Source organism: Podarcis bocagei (assembly GCF_964188305.1).
Source record: "Podarcis bocagei genome assembly, chromosome: 9".
Classification (NCBI taxonomy): domain Eukaryota; kingdom Metazoa; phylum Chordata; class Lepidosauria; order Squamata; family Lacertidae; genus Podarcis; species Podarcis bocagei.
The window spans coordinates 27,121,170-27,141,848 of NC_138134.1; the positions used below are offsets into that span (position 1 = coordinate 27,121,170).

The 20,679-nt window shown below is 40.6% G+C and overlaps 1 protein-coding gene across 8 annotated transcripts in view; it reads left to right on the forward strand.

Moving 5' to 3' along the window:
• Nucleotides 1–20,679, forward strand: part of FAT1 (FAT atypical cadherin 1) — a 118,966-nt gene that overhangs the window by 53,320 nt on the left and 44,967 nt on the right. For all 8 annotated transcript variants that reach the window (XR_014011707.1, XM_081208545.1, XM_081208539.1 and 5 more), the window contains exons 4-7: nt 5,190–5,251; nt 10,258–10,587; nt 11,103–11,313; nt 15,605–15,744. Coding sequence is in view for 7 of the 8 variants with exons in the window: in XM_081208545.1 (XP_081064671.1) it covers nt 5,190–5,251; nt 10,258–10,587; nt 11,103–11,313; nt 15,605–15,744 (743 nt within the window). In the remaining variant the exon portion in view is untranslated. The remainder of the gene's footprint in view (nt 1–5,189; nt 5,252–10,257; nt 10,588–11,102; nt 11,314–15,604; nt 15,745–20,679) is intronic.

Genomic DNA, 20,679 nt, shown 5'->3' on the forward strand with positions numbered 1-20,679 from the left:
ATTTTGTTCAAATATTAGCCTTTCCAATCATTCAAACTTGCAGTCTGGTGAATCTGATGTCAAACAATGAAACCATCAAAACAGGTAAAAAAAGCTGTCATACTACATCGCGATATATATATCTTTCTGCTTTCCTGCTCCTATCCCATGTTTACTTTAAACAATATGGAGTAATAGACTAGAATACTGCATTTAAAATATAAGGTTGTACTTTTTAAAAACAACACCACCACCCCCACATTATACAGTCCTGAAACAGTCATACCAATACTGTTCTGTGCAGTTTTGAAGGCAGCGCTCAAGTGGGATACTTAGAGATATGGGTTGAATTATCTCTTTTGTGATGTAATCAATTGCAAAGATTCATATTGTGTCTTTTTAATTAGGTCTGCCCGGCCACTTTAGCCAATCCACACCCTTCTGCACTACACCTGACCGGGCAGGTGGGGATAGGTGAGGGTGGGTCTTAGTTAAAATATTATTTGCAGACACAGCTGACCAGCTCTTCAGTGGTGTCAACAAAGCCTCTTTCAAAGGGCATGATGAGATAGTGCTTTGAGAGGGGGCTCTTTAATACATTTTCAGAAGTCCTTCTCAAAGTACTGTTTTCTGCACCACTTTGAATGGAGCTTCGGAAGATCCAATGGTCAGCCAACTGTCATATCTTCAGGAGTCCACTTCAAAGCGCTGTGCTGATTGACTGGCAGGGGGCTCCGCCCATCTTGTCAGATTTGACCCATAGCGGGTGGTTCTTGTTGTTATTAATATAAGCAGAGGGCCTTCTTGGTAGTGGCACCCACCTTGTGGAATGCCCTCCCACCAGATGTCAAAGAGAACTAGATGTCAAAGAGAGCAACAAGATGTTTTAGAAGACATCTGAAGGCAGCCCTGTTTAGGAAAGCTTTTAATGTTTGATGGACTGCTGTATTTTAATATTTCGTTGGAAGCCGCCCAGAGTGGCTGGGGAAACCCAGCCAGAGGGGCAGGGTATTATTATTATTATTATTATTATTATTATTATTATTATTAATATTATTAATATTAATATTATTATTATTATTTTGCCACCCATCTGACTGGGTTGCCCCAGCCACTCTGAGGTGGCTCCCAACAAAAATAGTAAAAGTACAACACAACATCACATGCTAAAAACTTCCCTGAACAGGGCTGCCTTCAGATGTATTTTCAAAATCACATCTGTTTGACATCTGCTGGGAGGGCATTCCACAGGACGGGCACAGCTACCGAAAGGGCCCTCTGCCTCAATTCCTGTAACCTCACCTCTTGCAGTGGCTAAAAGTTTCCCGACCTCTCTGCTTTAATAAATATAAAGGTGCTTAATTCTCCTCTACCAGAAGAGGACTTGATTTCTTTGTCAATTATGTCACAAGAATGGTTCTCTGAAAAGCAGGGTCTAAGCTCACACACTAAAATGATAACTTAAGGCACTTGCATTATTTGGCAGCCTGACTCTACAAGCCAAATGCGCCAGTAAATAGGTGTTACACTAAGTTAGAAATGCTGTGCTGGCAAGATATTACAGCTCGAGGCATTGGAGCAGTGCTCAAATAGCTGACGAAGGACATTGCTCTGAAACCTCAATATTTTGAAACTACTGGGGTGCAGTCACCACGTGCAACAAATCTTGCAGCAAAACTGGGTCAAGGAGTGCCCCAGAACTGCAGACCTGATATTTTTTATTTCTTTAGCAATAATGCCATCCCATCCAAAACAAACAACAACTCTATTCTTTGATTTGCATTCTTCCTGACCAGTGGCAACTCTAATGTCCTGGTTAGGTTCAGGTCTGTTGACCCATATCCAGTCCATTGATCTTAGTACCAACAGCCTCCATGGACTCAGATGAAAAGGAGAGAGAGAGAGAGAGAGAGAGAGAGAGAGAGAGAGAGAGAGAGAGAGCTGGGTGTCATCAGCATACTGATGGCACCAAGCCCCTAATCCCCAGATGATCCTGTTATTTTTAGTAGTTGTTAAAATGTATGGTTGCAGCTTGGAATTATATTGTAGGGCGGCAGAAGATTATGGTCAGAAATGTGCGTATTTGATGCTGAAAAGCTAAGAATTGGGACATATTTAAACAGACTTAAATGGATTGTTTCCTTGTGGTTGATCTCTGAATGGCTTTTGCCTGTTACTTGGTTGCTGGCGTGTTCTGGAAAGCATAGAACTGTGGTGTATGCTGGCGGGAGAAAGAGTAGAGGCTTAATAAGGAGTTTAATGAGTCTTTACAGGAGATAATGGGATTTACATGCTCAAAAGTTTGGGATTACTTCTGATTTTAATCCCTGCCAGTCTCTAAGCGGACACATTTATCTTGGTTTATATTGCTTGGATGCAAGTAAATCTGAAGGTAACAATCCATAAACAAACAAACAAACAAAAACCAGGGCAATCTAGTATGTATAAAAATAAGAGTGTGTTTGATTGTTTTGCAGTTTGAAACAATGGTTCAAAACATAATGCGCCCCTTTATGTTAAATTTTCTTTATGGTGCTGCCACCACATGAGACAGATTCCTTGTGGCAGATGTATTGTATGGCCCTGAGGCATACCTTGGAAGCAGGCAGATAGATAGATAGATAGATAGATAGATAGATAGATAGATAGATGGATGGATGGATGGATGGATGATAGATAGATAGATAGATAGATAGATAGATGATAGATAGATAGATGGATGATAGATAGATAGATAGATAGATAGATAGATAGATAGATAGATTCTGAATGAGTGAGGTTTGCTTGAGGAAACATGTGCTGAGAGCAGTATATTTTACTGCTTACAAATGATTGTAAAATGGAGGCAGATTTAGCACAGAATTTTTCTTCCGCAGTGCTACAAACCTCCTTTCACGACAGAACAATCAGGCAAGCATACCGATAAATCAAATGCTACTTCCAGCCCATCTGTCTGAACCCTCCCTGTCTGATCGCTCCATACTGCTGCTTCTCCCACGTCCAGGTGAGGGAACTTAATAAAGTGCCCTGTAGCTCAGTTCCTGAGATGGAAGAGTGCAACCTGATCACAACTCAGGCACCTGGCAGTGGTCCACTTTATTAACTCTCACCAGCTGGAGGATGAGGAGGAAGCAATAGTGAGATGAAAGGGGAGTGAGCAGGGAGCTGTAGGAATGATGAGCTTATGGGGGGATAAAAGGATCTTTCAGCATGCTCACCTGATAATACAACTGGGAAGGTTTGCCATGTTGTGAATGGGTGTGAGCCCTCTTTTTATATTTTTATTATACCTGTCTTCAGCTGCAATCAAATCTGTGTGTGATTTAAGAGTGCTGCTTCAGCATTCCAGCAAACTATAAGGATACATGGCTTTTGGACTGAAATACAAAGATATGAGAGGCCATTTCATCTTACCGCCTTAGAATGCCTACATTTACCTTCCTAGTCTCTGTACTGTTGTTCTCTGGCCATCAAGCCCATATCTTAAGGACCTGTTTCCTTTCCCTGCATTCTGTCACTTAAGAGACTATTGCCTGCAAAATCAGCAGATTCCTTATCTTGGCATCTGCACGCTGCTTAAAGAGACTGAGGGAAGTAGTTTGGCGCGCAGGCACACGTGCTCACAGTAGTTTTGCTGAAACTTGTTCCTACATTTCCTGACTGCTGATAACATAGTGAGTGTTTCTGTGAAATATCAGGTATGAGATAAAATATTAACCTTTGATCCATTGCAAGAAGTCCTACCCTCTTCCTTGGCAACAGGCACACACAAATACTCAAACAATGATGCAATTGTTGCTTTATTGATTTGAGATAGCCAGGCAAGTGCCGTATTTTACTTACATTAACATTATTGCTTATTATCACTCCCATTCACATCAGTTACACTCTTTTAAAGAGTAATGGAGAAAGAGGACTGCTGCTAAAGTGATACACACGCCCAATCCCAAGAATGTTTCCTTGCCTTCTCGACTGCTGAAATTGTATTTAGGGCCGCAGAGTAAGAGCCTGTTTCTAAATTACCAAGTAACATTGCTAAAGTACTTAAATAAAGGAACTTATTTAAGCTCCAGTTAAGCCAAATAGTCCAATAGAGCCACTCATGCTTAAAATGAAAAACATTCTAAAGCGTCTTGCCAAATAACTACATCCAGGAATGCACCTCTGGCTTTGAGGCATAATGGATGGATTTGAGACTTAATGGATGCAATTGTCAAGATGCGTTTGGAGTACAAATGTGAATTTTAGAAGAAGACCATCTTTACCATTAAGTAGCTGTCTATAAAGACATTTTGGAGAACTATATTATGGTTTTCCAAAACAACAACAATCGGGTTGCTGTTGCTATGTTTTGTAAAATACTCTCATCGCTTCTGTCTGCCATGTTGCTTTTCAGTGCAAGCCACTAAAATGTGCAGGTGAAAAAAATGTACTGGAAGATAGGAACATCCATGCTCGAGAACAGGCATAGGCAAACTTGGCCCTCCAGATATTTTGGGACTACAACGCTCATCATCCCTGACCACTGGTCCTGTTAGCTAGGGATGATGGGAGTTGCAGTCCCAAAACATCTGGAGGGCTGGGTTTGCCTATGCCTGCTCTAGAGAGTCTTGTCAGAGAGACAGCCTGGATGGATAAGTGTTCACCATCATTCTGTCAGATGGTGGAACACATTAAGGGTGTATAATCTTTTGGAATCTAGAGGGTGCCCTTTCAGAAGATTAGAGGTCAACAAAGTCCGACTGAAAGTGTATCTAAGTACTGTTCAGTACAGTGGTACACTTTAAGAACAGCTTAGTTTATGAACCACTTGGATTAAGAATGCTGCAAACCTGGAAGTAGGTGTTTTGGTTTGTGAACTTTGCCTTGGAAGCAGAACGTGTTGAGTGTGTTCCATTTCTAAATTGGGTCCCCCGCTGCTATGGGAAAGCACGCCTTGGTTTAAGAACACTTTGGTTTAAGAATGGACTTCCAGAATGGATTAAGTTCGTAAACCAAGGTAAAAAATCCCGGCATTGACTCTTACAGCAAACTAGAAATTAGTATTTAAATGTAATGCAACTGTGAATAAATTAAAGAGCATTATTTCCAAAGTCTTGGCATATAGTTTACTGACTTGTATTTGGACTACTTTCCATGTTCTTCCCCTCTCTGTCTCTTCTCCTGTATTCTGCCCCAAGGATTAACAAATTGCTTGTTTATATTTGCAGGTCTAATTACAACAACATCAAGGAAACTTGATCGGGAGCAGCAAGCAGAACACATATTAGAGGTAAATTATGATGCTTAATTTCTTCATTTTAGCAGTTGTCTTGTGTATCTTCATTACAAATTGGCTTCCCTGTGTGTCATTGGTTGTCTCCGGAGTTGGTGAGGCTCATCTGGCAGCAACAAGAAACTGAACCCTTAGTGTCATCAGCCTAGTCCTGTAGAATGCACTTTCTGTTTTAATCTTTAAAGTCTGCTGGAAACTTTTATTTGCTGTCAACTAATTAACAACAACAAAATAATAATAATAATATCTGCAATGGTTACTCAAAATTATGCTGAAGCCTCTGGCAGGGCAGGAAATCAGGTTAGAATAAGGAGTCAGCCCAAGGTAGATAGAAGTAGCTTATCCTAATAAATCTCCTCTTCACTTTATATGGGTTAGGCACTCAATGGTTTGTTTGTTTTCATCTCAGTGATTTTCATTCTTGCGAGCTACCCTGGTGGCTTGTTAACGTGAAGTACGGCAAATAAAATGCTTTAAAAGAAATAAGTATCCTTGCTGAAAGGATTGGGGGTTGTTAAAATCCTACCCCAACTCCCCAAACCTGATCTAGTTGTGGGTGACACACCTTGTCTTCCTGTGTTAAGATATAAGAGACTGTAAATCTCTTTCCCAAACAGCCGAGCCCTCCTTTCCTCGGAAGTGTGAAATGGGGCTCAGAGATAGTTCAGGTTTCCACACAACCCAATTTCTTTGGAAGGGGTGGGTTTAGCTTCTCTCCATCCCTGATGTGATTATATACTTATCTCCTTGGCTCAGGGGTTGCATTACTCCATACCCTCCCAACATTTCTCTGATGAAAATAGGGATGTCTTAAGGAAAAGCGGGATATTCTGGGATCAAACCAGGATGGCTTCTGTAAATACAGGACTGTCCTTGGAAAATAGGGGCACTTGGGAGGGTCTGGAGCCAGCTGCTGTGGTGATACTCTATATATTTGCCAATGTAAACACATGTAAATCCACTTACCATTGTGAACAAGCAGTCCTTATATTGGAAACAAAAACGAAACTATTGCACCCTAAAGCATTGGATTCTGTGGAGGCTTCAGCAGTCTTGAAGACTCCCGCTCAGTAGGCCACGTGTACCTCCTGCTCAGTGGCAGGTTAATTTATCAAATACCACTGGCTGAGTTCTTGAAGGCTATTTTATTTTCACAGTATTTCTGTTTACCGTGTGTTTATATCCGCCCTTGGTGATAGCTGTGCTGCCTTCAGAAACAAGAGGGAAATCTTTTGATATTCATAGAATGCATATCCTTGGCTAAGCAGTTTTATAAGTATATAGAAGAGGGTGTGTAACGTCAGTGGGAGAGTCTGAAAGGGAAAATTGTACAAACAAACCAGAGGTATGCCACTATTTGCAAAACTGCCAGAATTCTATAATGTAAAGCTACCACTAAGAAATACAATTTAGATGATTGCTTTTTTTTTTTCTTTATAGCCCAGTAAGTGGCTTTCAGCAGCTCTTGAGTCTGGCAGAAATGTTTTCCCAGTCCTTCTACCTGAGTTTTTTTTATGAAATGTACAATTCTTAGGTCTCTTTGCAAGACAATCTGCCTTGTTTTAACTAACTGTACTTAGGCTTTATTGATGTGCATTCTGTTTCAGAAGATTGTGCTTCCTGGTGGGTGACTGAACTTCTTTGTTGATGATCACTGGTGTAGATCAGGAGTGATGAAATCGTATGTGGCCCTTCACATGTTTTTGAAATACAACTCTGACCATCTCTGACCAGTGGCCGTTCTGGCTGGGGCTGATGGGAGTTGGTATCTAATGATATCTGGAGATCCACAAATTTCTATCTTTGGAATAGATGGTCATCTGAGCTGGTCCTTAAGGCAGTGCCTCAAAAGAGCAATGTGGTGTTTATTTTTGTGGGTTTTTTACAGACACCACATACTACAACTACATGTACATGGCGTACTTTTGAGAGCACCCTTGTGGTGTTGGGAGGGGAAGACACTTAAAAGAGCAATGTTTTCCATTAACAAAGAATATCTACCATGGTAGATTTAGATTAGGAATTGCACAAGGCTTTGCTTCCATATCTTTTCTAATACTAACTTTAATTTCTTTAAACAAATGATAAAAAAAATTGAACTGATTAAATTTCATTGGTGCCAAGTGCTGGTCCCTGTCTCCCGCTCTGCCTCCCTCTCACTTCGTTTTCCTTTGTTGACTTGCGGAAGAGCATGTTGCCCATATCAATAAAACCTTAATTTGAGCACTGCAGTGTATGAAAAAAGAAAAGTTATGGGTTTTTTGTTTTTACATTTAAATGAAGTATTTCGAACAGCTTCCCTCAGTTCTTTTATGTTTATATCTTTACAAAAAGCGGTTCGGGATGGAGTCCAATATATTTGCAGAATGGTGGCAATATTATCAGCAGCTTGTGCCAAATGCTGTGCATCTGGCTAATTAATTGAGCATTAAAGTGTTGACCAGATGGACTGGCAAGTTTATCCTTGTTTGCTATTAAAATTTATCCCACATTTCACTCTTGTTTGCATAGTAACAACTATAAATATGGTGCATTCCATTTCATGAAAACATTTTACTGGATTTTATAGGAAACAATTAAATGGAGTCTTGCTTTTAAATACGGCATGCTTTTGTGTGTTTCATCAGACTCTCCTGTCTCGGAATATAGTTCTTTCCATTTTATTTTTCTCCTCTGTGACAAAGGACAGTTTCAGATTGAAATTTTAAAGAGCAGTTTCACAAGGACTTACTACTTCTTCACTCAGAAGCTTAACAGTACATTCCTAAACATATTGACTCAGAAATTAAGCCTACTTCATTCAATGGAACTTACTCTCAGTTAAGTCTGCATAGCACTGCAATGTTAGGTGGCTTTTTAATCACTGTGTCTGCTGAATTCACATTGCTACACTACCAGTATATATGTATTTTTGTTGGGACCTGAACATCAAATGCTGTATGAATCAGAGGCCGGTGATAGATAAGGGGTCAGCAAACTTTTTCAGCAGGGGGCCGGTCCACTGTCCCTCAGACCTTGTGGGGGGCCAGACTATATTTTGAGGGGGGAAAGTGAACTAATTCCTATTCCCCACAAATTACCCAGAGATGCATTTTCAATAAAAGGACACATTCTACTCATGTAAAAACATGCTGATTCCCGGACCGTCTACGGGCCAGATTTAGAAGGCGATTGGGCCTTAGTTTGCCTAACCATGTGATAGATGGTCGAACCAATCAACTTACTCTATCCAGAACTGTGCAGGAAATACAGATGCAGCTTTTGGCTTGGCCATGAAACTCTTTGGGTGGTCTTGGACAAGTCAAGTTCTCCCAGCCTACTATTCCTCATAGGATCATTTTGTGGCTAAAATCCTTCTCTGAGAAGGGTGTGGTAAAAATACAATAAAAGCTGATTGACTGTTCTAAACTGGCAATACAGTAGATGAATAAACCAGATGTTCTTTATTTCAAGACACCTCCATTCGCTTTTATACTAATACTGTACATGTATGCAGTTCTTTTCTCTTTTTAAGAAAAATAGCTCTTCTCAAGCAATTTCATTTTACGGTATTTTATTTGGTCTGCTTAGAAGGCCAAGTTTTTTTTATACTGGGGTGGGAAGCTCTTCCCGTGAGCCACATCTGGTCCACCAGAATTTCCCATTTGGACAGCCTGGTCGTTTAGAGCAAGCCATGTATACAACTAATTTTGCTTCGGAAACCTCCTTACATGTGCAGAAGGGTTGAAAAAGTGCAAGAGGCTTGCAATTGCAGTTACTCAGTTACCAAAACATTATTATTTTTTCAGCAGCTTGCAGTGAAGGTTTGTGTCAGGTGCTGTTGCGGTTGCTTGAGAGTATTTACAGTGAAGAGCCCCAAAGCTCATGTCTGGCTCAATCACTAGCAGAATCCGGGAGTGGTCTTTTTTTGTCCCTCCCCCAGCATAAAAGTTTTGTTACCCCAAACCGTTTCCGCCCCTCTCTGCACCCCAGACTACTGCGCAGGACGGGAGATGGCAAGGGCGTGCTTCCCTCCTCTCTGGCTTGGTCAGGAGCAGTGTTTAGGCTCTCACTAGCATCCTCTAGGGATGCGGGTGGGTTAAACCACAGAGCCTAGGACTTGCCGATCAGAAGGTCGGTGGTTTGAATCCCCGCAACGGGGTGAGCTCCTGTTGCTCGGTCCCTGCTCCTGCCAACCTAGCAGTTTGAAAGCACGTCAAAGTACAAGTGGATAAATGGGTACCACTCCAGTGGGAAGGTAAGTGGCATTTCCGTGCGCTGCTCTGGTTTGCCAGAAGTGGCTTAGTCATGCTGGCCACATGACCCGGAAGCTGTACACTGGCTCCCTCGGCCAATAAAGCGAGATGAGCGCCACAACCCCAGAGTCGGCCCCGACTGGACCTGATGGTCAGGGGTCCCTTCGCCTGTATCTTAGCATCCTCTGGTCCTTGCCCCTCTTCCCCACTGGGGGTGGGGCTTTCCACCTCCCCGGAAGAGGAACTGCTTTGCAAGATTTTCGTAGGCTCCCTGTAACACAACTGTCCTTCTATTTCTCTCCTCTGTGCCGATGGCAGTTCCCTGACAGTTTGCAAAATAACAAGGTTTGGCTCACAGGGGTGAACAACATTTGCATTACTCCCCCCCCCCCCTTTAAATGCCACATTTTTTTCTTTTTACAGCCTGACCTTTGTACAAGCAGTTTTATTTTGTCTGTGTGACATAACGGCATGTTTAAAGTGTGTTTTCTTGCCGTTTCTTCCAGTCTGATGAATTTGCATTTTTGGAGCAACAAAAATGGACTTGAGATAAGCAAGGTTTAAAAAGAATATTTAAGTATTGCCAATGAACTTGCACCGAAATGTCTTGAAGATATAAATTCTTCCAACTTTTTAAGGAACCAGAGTTCTGTTTCACTACCTGTTGCTTTAAGCTATGTCAGTCCTGCTACTGACAAGACACATGCTAGAATCCCCCCTCTTATTTTTTTCTGTTTATGCAAATGGGATTTTTTTTGTCGTCAATAGGTAACAGTTGCAGACAGCGGTATACCAGCGAAGTCGACTCTCGCCCGCGTCATTGTGAAGATCTTAGATGAAAATGATAGCAGGCCTCAGTTCTTGCAAAAGTTCTATCAGATCAAATTGCCTGAGCGTGAGAAACCAGAGAGAGAGAGGATTACCAGGAGGGAGCCTATCTATCGTGTAGTAGCTGCAGATAAAGATGAAGGTCCCAATGCAGAAATATCTTACAGCATTGAAGATGGTGATGAGCAAGGCAAATTTTTTATCGACCCAATAACTGGAGTGGTCTCCTCTAAGAAGTATTCTGGAGCTGGGGAATATGACATTCTTACAGTAAGTAATATTTCAGTTTTGACATTCTATCAGTATCTTAAAATGCTTACTATGCAGTCAGAGGACTTGGGAAATCTGATACCGAATTAGACGAGATTTCTTTAAAAGAGTGCAATGCAGGTGTGTTTCTCTTCCACTCGAAATACGGATGAAGACGCTTAGTTTGTTTTCAGGAATTAAAATTAGTCAATTGCATTGGCATTCTACCTGCTCATCAGAGATTATAAAAGTTTCCTATGCTGTGTGGATTTGTTAAATTTAAAAAAAAAGGTCTGAAGTTGCAATTCTGTGGCATTTACATTGGAGAAAGCCCCATTGGACTCAATGGGATTTTTGAGCAGACATGTATAGCATTGTTTTGTAAAGCTCCCTCAGGTTTACAGAACTTAATTTCATGGTTCTTGGCCTCTTGTCACTGAGAGTGCTGTCAACTTTAATTTCTGCATGTCTTTGTTTTGTATGTGATCTGTCCTGGTTTACATGATTTTTTTCCAATCTTGTGCTATATTTATTAGATTAAAGCAGTGGATAATGGTCGCCCCCAAAAGTCTTCAACAGCTCGGCTTCATATAGAATGGATCCCAAAACCCAGTCCGGCCCCTGAACCGATTTCTTTTGAGGAATCCTTTTTTTCTTTTACTGTCATGGAAAGTGATCCAGTGGCTCACATGATTGGAGTAATAGCTGTGGAGCCTCTTGGCACTCCGCTCTGGTTTGATATTACAGGTAAGACTATTTGATGACGAATGTTCATCGGGAATTATGCGGTGATTATCTAGGCTGTTGTTCATAGATTTGATATGTTCTAATCCCAAAATGAAAATGGCTTCTAAGAAGAATTTAAGCAGGAGTTATTCCTGCGTGTATAAGCTAGCAGTAGCCAAAGTGGTGCTCTCCTGAAGTTGCCCAACTCCAAATACCATCAGCACTAGCCAGAGTGGCCTGTGGTCAGGGATGATGAGATTTGTAGTTCAGCAACTTTTAGGGCGCACCATGTTGAATATACTTGCTATAAAGAATATATTGTTAACCAGAAGTTTCATTGCAATCAAGTGGCGTATAAATTTTATGCTATCTCTGTCTATCATCTATCTATCTATCTATCATCATCATCTATCTAATGAAAGGATTGTTTTGCTGCTTAGATTTTTTTAACTAGACTTGCCTCTTTCACTGACCAATTGGGGTGGAACTTCAGCATCACACTCAAGTGATGTTTATGTTCATTCAATGCTTGATGGAAAGATCTCTACTCTCCTCTTCCCAGCAAGCTGTCCTGGGGGATCTCCCAACCGCCCTCCAGCAGATTTTGGGATGGGAAGCATTTTGTTGTGCTAGTGGGACTGGTTGCACTGGCCTCCACTAGCACAGCAACCTAATCTGTCCCATGTATGTATGTATATATGTATGTGTGTATTGAAACCCCACACAGTCTGTCCTATTACTTCCCTGTTGTACGCACAAAATTTCATTCATGGTGCAAAGGAACCTCCTTCCCCGTAGCATGATTGACTGTGCCATGCCTTCGGGGGGGGGGGGATGCAGGGCAAGTGTGCATCTGGGGCTACAGCTACCCCAGCACTACTTCCTTGGGGGTTGAAGTCCTTCTGAATAAGGCAGAGTCTGTGGATGGTGTAATATGTCAGGAGTCCACTTCTCCTAGTGGATTATAGCCCAAAGCAGGTGGGAAAGTCTGTCCAAGGTGAAATACTAATACAAGGTGTAAGGGGTGGGGAGTGGGGGAAGCAATGCAATTTTTAGGAGTGGATATTAGTTTTTCTTGGGGTGGGGTGTAGAGAGTGGATAACATGTTGGTGGTACTACCTCACATTAATCAAGATCTTGCAGTTTCTGTTTTAAAATACCTTACTGCACCTTTTTTAACTATTACTAATCGCATGAATCAGTTTGATTGACATATTTTCTTTCTTCTGTGCTTGCTTTCCATGCTTTCTTTCTTTTTGGCTGTGCCAGGAGACAAGCTTGCTAGTGAAGTTTTTTACATCTTTCAGATGGCTTGTGACCTGAACTGTACAGCAGAAGGTATCTGCTGAGATCACATAATTTATTACCAGATTATGAGATCTAAAGTGAAATCGCACTAATTTATAATAGTATCTAATAAATCTTGAGCAGTTCGTGTTTCCTTCTTCTTTCCAGATTCTCTCTGCTCCCCTTCCCCCCCCCCGCCTTTTACTGTAGTTCTTGTTTGTGTTTTATTGCGTCTTTTGGTTTTGTTAGTGTTGCTTGTCACCACATTTCAGCCAAAGCACCACTTTGAAATGCTAGTATAGATACTTTTGATCTTTCAAGAGCACCCAGACTGATGAGAGCGGTGGATGCAAAATAGCTTGATAGAACAACATTGTTAGGGCATTTCTAGACGTGGCTAGATTTGCAAGCTAAACAGGCCAAATCGGTTTAAAGCTGGTAAACAAAAAGGTCTTTGCCCATCCCTGAAAAGGCAGGATCTGGGCTGGTCATGCCTCTCTGGTGAGAGAGTTCCAGTGCAGATGTTGGCAATCATCTGTACTGCTGCCCATAGGATACCAAGCCAAATTCAAGGTTCTTATGTTGATATTCAAAGCCCTGAGTGTTGATAATGCTTTCCTATCTTACTTCGGCTAAAAGTCAGTTATTTAGTGTTGTCAGTCCCTTACTGTAGAACCCTCTTCCAGCAGATATTTGGCAAGCATCTTCACCTTTGACTTTCACACATCTCTTAAAGCCTTTTTTCCTGCTGACAGGAACATCCAGTTGTTTAATGATTATTTTAACAATCATTTAAATGATTGTTTGGTCTTGTTTTTAAATGCTTTTTTTTTTACTTTGCTGTACACTGCCCTGATGTTTTGTTAGAGGGCATTATGCAAATAAATTAATAATAAAAAATATTCCCTGTACTGGGAGCTGCTTGTCCATATTATTTAAAAGGATTTTAGCAGGTGGCACGAGGACTGTACAAACACACCTTTGTGGTAGTTCTGTGCTTTAGAAACTAATTTTTGTACCACTTTCTTTGAGGTATCACTGCATCAGTTGTGGGGGAGGCTGCCATTTTCATTCAGCATAAGGCTTTCTGTCCCAAGGCAGATAGAAGTCCATGGCTGGTATTCTGCCTTCAAGCATCACCTCCAGTAAAATATATTGCACCAACAGCTCACGTAAAATTTGTGGTGTTCTGCCCTACTCCATTTTAATGTGATCGAAGATTCTTTTGAGGCAATTAGAGGCTCTAGCCTGCCTTTAGATACCCACAATAATTGTCAGAAATAAAGCAGTGTTTATGGGGTGCTGCCCGGCCCATCAGTCTGGGTGATTTGTCTGAAAGGCAGAACCAATCTCCGAAATTCCGCTGGTTTTCTAATTTGTTGGAATAAAGATGTAATCGTAAACATGCTGACTTGGAGTGAGTACCATTTAAATCTATGGGGCTTATTTCCAAGTAAGTATACTGGTGATTGGATGGCATTTACAGTGGTGCTGTGCAGAAATGTTCCTTGAGTCCAAAAATAATTGGAATTCATAATTACAGAAGGCAAAACGGTTTTTATCTTTAAAAACAAAAACAAAAAAAACCACTGTGGTTTATAACCTTGCTTTTCAAAAAGAACAGGAAAGAACACTTGCACCACGTAATTAGGACAAATGTTTTTGCCATGGAGAGTATTGGGGCTGACAAACAATGGGAAGTAATTTATACTTTTCAAATCGTTTGTCTAAAAGTTGAATCCGGTAGAAGTTAATGACTGGCATTTATCATGCCTAACTCCATTTGGTTTTAAAGGGTCATTGTGTTGCAGAGAGGCAGTCTGCTCACAAATAATAGTATTACTATTATTACTGTAATCACTTAAATGTTTGGGCGATTGGCTGTGTTTATTGAGCTATATTTCAGTTTCATTTTTCAAAGGGCATTTAGAAGTTTTATAAAGGAATAAAATAAATCCATCACTGGAAAAGGGGTTAGGGTGTTTTGTTTTGTTTTAAAACCATTGTGCTATTTTCACTTTTTCAGCCTTTAATTCAGTGTTTTCCTAAAGCTTTTCTTCCAGTGCCCAAGAATAGGCTGGTCTAGTGGGGCACAATCCACCGAGCACTGCTCTTGTGTAAATTCAATAGCACACTGTGTTAGTAGTGCTGAGTGGATTGCACCCATGGTAAGCATGCCTGAGATTCTGATACACACCCCAAGTTTTTGGTTTAAACAATAAAACACAGTTTTAAGATACCATATCATATATTATTCAGTGACTAGTTCCTTCAAGTGAAATAATATTTGCTCTTTCTGGGCACGTATTGTAAATCCCCACATGGCTAGTCACCTTTGACAAGTAAGAATCACCTTCAGGCTCTCAGGGAGGAAAGATTTGCAAAACTTGGTTCTTTTTCTTTTACAAATACCTTTTCTTTCACAAATACGCAGGCTAGTAAGCTTTCTTGCGAGATAGTGACATTTGTGGGCTAATTTGCATGGCTGTTTTAGGAGAACATTCATCTATTTAAAGCAAAGATATCAGGATTTGAAGATATACCTCTGGAAACAGAGTCTTTGCCATGAGACAAATAAATAGGGAGTACAGTGGTACCTCAGGTTAAGTACTTAATTCGTTCCGGAGGTCTGTTCTTAACCTGAAACTGTTCTTAACCTGAAGCACCAATTTAGCTAATGGGGCCTGCTGCTGCTGCCACGCCACCGGAGCATGATTTCTGTTTTCATCCTGAAGCAAAGTTCTTAAACTGAGGTACTATTTCTGGGTTAGCGGAGTCTGTAACCTGTAGCGTATGTAACCTGAAGCGTATGTAACCCGAGATACCACTGTACTGTAGCAAGCATCAAGCTTTTTGGCCCTAGTGGCCGACTGTTGTATTACAACTAGGTTACAAATATAACACGCAGCCTCCGCTATTTCAGAACTGATTTTGTTTTAAGCAACATAGCAAAGTATGTTTTCGTGAAGCGATACATCAAAGCAGCGTTTTATGAACTTCTGTCTCATGCAATTTCTTGGAGCAGGTGGCAACTATGACAGCCGCTTTGATGTGGACAAGGGCACTGGAACCATCGTTGTCGCTAAACCTCTTGATGCAGAACAGAAATCAAATTACAATTTGACAGTAGAAGCAACAGATGGAACTAGGACTATTGGCACTCAGGTAATGGAATTTCTAATGAAGTGTTTATTGAAAGAAGAATTTGTAACCATTTCTTGCCGCGGCTTCTCTCCCTCCCTCCCTCCACTCCCTTGGGCAGAATTACCTCTTGCATAAATAAGGAGGACTTTGTGTGAAGAAGAAGTTTCTAGTACCAAGAGCGCACAATAGCCCAATGTTGGGCAGCCAAAGGGGAAAAGTTATGTGTAAGCAGATAAGTGCGCCTCGAATTAACAGCTTTTAAGTCATAGAATGTTCTGGTATTCGAAGAAAAAATGAGAAACAGAAGCCAGGCATTCACAAAAAAAGAAAAGGATTGACAGTTGAAAACATCACGGTCATCTTCATCACTCAGAAACAAATCCAAAACCAGCCGAAATCGGAGAAGGTGTAAAGTGAAATTGGTTTATGTTGGAGCTATTGTTAACAGTGAAACAATCTCACAAAAGTAGGCAGAAGTGTCTTTTTTTAATATAATTATCCCCCCCCCTTTTTCCCCATATAGAGAGTTACATTTTTACTCAACAATTATATTGCAGTTCAGCAAAACTAGTGACTTCCCTCTCACCCAGCACCAATGTTTATAACCCAAATTGCACAAAATTGTGTTTTAAGGTTCCGCCTTATCTAATTTCATCTTCTCTAACAGATTTCTTAATATATTCTGTTGTTTTCTTACACTTCAAACCAGGCTGTGGTCTTCACATATGGGAAATAACTTTTTATATAGACCAGAAAAGGTTTTCAGTCGTCTGTAAAAGATACTAAATTTGTATGTTTCATCAGTGCCATCAATTTTGCCATCTCTGCATATTCCAATATTTTCATCAACCATTCTTCCATTGAGGCTGTCCTCTCCCTCCTTCCATTTCTGTGCATTTAGAAGCCTTGCCCCTGTAGTCACATACATAAGTAGCATTAAGGCTTTCTTTGGGATTTTGCTGTCTAGTATCCCCAGTAGGATATTTTCATTCTTGAAAATAAAAATGTCACTATATAGTAGCATTGCTTGGTTTGCTACCAAGTGTTTACCCAATGGTTAGGTGTTGCCAGTCAGATTTCCCGGATGACTGTACCAGTATAATGTATGTGCTTACAAATGAGTTTTCCACAATGGCACAGTGTGTTTTAGGTGTATCGTCAAACTTTTAACACTTCTACTTTAGTGATATCAACTTCAGGCCAACTTCAGCTCTGTTTAGGGAAGCTTTTAATGTTTTAAAGTTTAATAGATTATTGTATTTTAATATTCTGTTGGAAGCCACCCAGAGTGGCTGGGGAAACCCAGCCAGATGGGCGGGGTATAAATTATTATTATTATTATTATTATTATTATTATTATTATTATTATTATTATTAATTTTATTTCTTAATTGATAAAAATACCTTCTGAAAGTGCCTTTTTTCTTTGAAAGGATGGCTCTGCATATTACATCTCCTGAATGGAACTATAGATGTGATGATGCTCAGTTTAGATGGCTTTAAAAGGGAGTTAGAGAAATTGATGGATCGTAAGACTAGAGTCCTGATGACCACAGAGTCCACAAACAGAGGCAACATACCTCTATATACCAGTTGCTGTTAAACAATAGCGGTAGACTTTCTTCCATAATTAGAATTTAAGCTGACTGTGGATAGATTTGACTTCTTATTCCAAACAGCTGCTTTAGACATATTGTTTCTGCTGCTGAAGTTAAAAATCATTCAGCATATCATTTGGGAAATAACAGAAGAATAGTTTCATAGAATCATAGAATCATAGAATCATAGAGTTGGAAGAGACCACAAGGGCCATCGAGTCCAACCCCCTGCCAAGCAGGAAACACCACCAGAGCACTCCTGACATATGGTTGTCAAGCCTCTGCTTAAAGACCTCCAAAGAAGGAGACTCCACCACACTCCTTGGCAGCAAATTCCACTGTCGAACAGCTCTTACTGTCAGGAAGTTCTTCCTAATGTTTAGGTGGAATCTTCTTTCTTGTAGTTTGGATCCATTGCTCCGTGTCCGCTTCTCTGGAGCAGCAGAAAACAACCTTTCTCCCTCCTCTATGTGACATCCTTTTATATATTTGAAGTTTGCTAATACTGGAAATGGTAAACGTGCTGCATTTTCTTTTTAATATGAATTAGCGCTCCTGCTTTTTGTTTGTTTTCTGCCTTTCAAAATGCACAGAATGTTTTTCAGCTGTTTCCTATTATCTCTCTTCTCATCTTTTAGCAGACAAAGTGAGAGGTGGTGGTTGTAGCTTTTGCGGGACCAGTACAGAAGCTCATTTTTATCAGAATTTCCCTGTTCCATACTTGAGGGGATTAGCTTGAACTATGGCTGCTAGAATTTCACATTTCTGTGCTCCTCTAACAGAAGGACAAGCAACAATGCTTCTGAAATGAACAGGGGTTGCTTGGGGGTTTAGTCTAGACACGTCTCCTCTTGAAGCTTAGCTTCCCTGACTTTCACACTACTTCTCTTAATAAAAGTCCATTAAAAAAAACAAACCAATAAAAGTAGAATTAGTCTTTGTGTTGTAATCTCATGTGTTTCAAACTATTATTTTACCATATTAGTGCACTATTCGTTTGTCATTTTAGTTCCTTGATGAGAGGTGTGCTATTTCTTTTAACAGTACCAAGGTGTAAATTTCAACCATACTCTTGCTGAAATTCAATATAATAATAGTAGTTTAAATAAATACTTACAACTCACTCTTCTATTTAAAGTACCCAGAACAGCTTACTTAAATAAGAATGTTTTAACAGTTGATCCACTGAATTTTGTAAGAACAGATAATTGTTAGAAAACTGCATTGAGATGAATTACAAAGTTTTATGCAGAGAACATGCTAAAATGCATTTAAATGCAGCACACTGCCTTGGATTGTTCAGGTTATAAAATATTTGGCTTGGTATTTGAAACACTGTACAATAAACAATTTAACGAGTCCTTGATTAACAGCCATTTATTCCCACATGCTATTTCAGTTTTACTAGTGAAAGTGCATGTTATCATATTGTCTATGTAAAAATAGTAAACTAACTATATTGCCCTCCTTATGGGAAAAGGAACCTATTGAGTATGCCTTCTAAATGGCATCTGTGAAACATTTGACTCAGTAAAATTATTTAGATAGATTTTGGGGGGGAAATTACTGAGGCTGTAAGCAACGTTGCTGTTGGGTCTAAATGCAGCTAAATGCATGATGTACAGCTAAATGCATGATGTACAGATAAAATTCAGAGTGTTCAGTTATACTCTTGTCGGTGTAAAAGTTGACAGGAAGAAAAGAGAGATTGGGGGCAAGGCATCATGTGCCTTCAAAACATGAATGCTTTTTAACCTGATTTTAAATGAAAAGTATTTTCATTAGAAATAGGACATAATATTCTTAATTAATTCATAATAATTAAAAGGTTTGGTGGCCCTGTCTACCAGCTATAGTTATTGGCTTTTCAGTACTATAACAGATACTTGTTGCTGCCATCTATGCCCTTCCTCTCCCTTCATATTTAAGTTCTGCATTCTGCAAAATGAATGCTTTTATTATGCATTAGCACTGAAGATAGGCTGTTGTTGCACCTTCTGCCTTACACATTCTGCTTTCAGTTTCCAAATTGCAGCTTTATTGAAAACACTAAGATTTTATTCTTGACCTCTGGATCTTAAATTGCAGTTTTAATTATGAGCACACGAATGTATGTAAGTGCAGCTGAAACATGAGTGGACAAGCATTTTTCAGAAAAGAGACTGACAAGGGCTCAAATACATAATGGATACCCACTTTTATATCATACCTTTATGCATCCCATACTGGAGCATCTGTTTGTTCTAATTCAGTAGCCTCTGTGGAGGAAATTTCGCTCTGACGCCTTATGCAAGATTTGGTAGTTGCATGAAGGATTTCTGAGGAGGCAGCTTTTGAAGGGACACTTCTCCCCATAGAATTCTTCCCACCCAGCAAATGGGGGCTTTGTCTTGTCCCACCACTGTCTGAGATACAGTTGGGTGGTGGTTATGGGGATTGTCGTTCCTAACCTTCTGTTTACTGGTTTTTCAACCTTTGTTGAAAACGTGCTTTTTCCCCAAAGCAAGCTTCTAGCTTGCCTTTTGTTTTGACTTTTCTTTGTTCCCTCCAGAATATGGTCTCTTCACTTTTGAACTGTTATTAAAAAAAATGTATTGGACTTGTACAGTACGACTGCAATGAAAATAGATATAATAATGGCAGGATGAAGGCCGTTCTCATTGCATTCGTCTGTATTTCTGTGACAGCCGTGAAAACCAAATGCCAGTATTCTCTGATCTTTGGGCACTCCCACCATATGTGTGTGAGTGAACCACACATCCAGCCCCTCCTCCCAGCATGACAGTGACAGCAATTCTGCAAGAATTGATCAAGGTCTGCTAAAACGAAAATGCTTTTCAGGTGTCCTGGGAAATTGAGTTCCTCAATTTGGGTGTGACAACTGAGATGACTCTTCCATCCCTCCACTCACCCAAGAGCACGCAAATGGACCTTTGTTCAATGGATTGGCGGGGGGGGGGGAGCAACATACAGGAGATGCTCCCAGCTGCTCCCTCTAAGACAGGGGTCGGCAACCTAAGGCCCATAGGCCACAAGCAGCCCACAGGGGTCGTTTAACCTGCCTGTGAGCCGCCCCCGGACTGAGCCGCCCACTCGGCGAGTCCCCGCATCATTGCGCTAAAACTGCACAGTGTGGGGACTCACCTCCACAGTGCCAGAAATCGCGTCTGCGCAGACACAGATGCCAGAAATCGTGGGTGCACGCATGATCTGGCCCACAGAGGGATTTCCACTGGAGTGAACCAGCCCAGGCAAGGTAAAACTTGCCAACCCCTGCTCTAAGATTTACAAAACTGCTATTAGAGGAAGGCATTGGGTCTTCTAATGCAAACACGCTGGTTCTCCTTAATGGCTCACA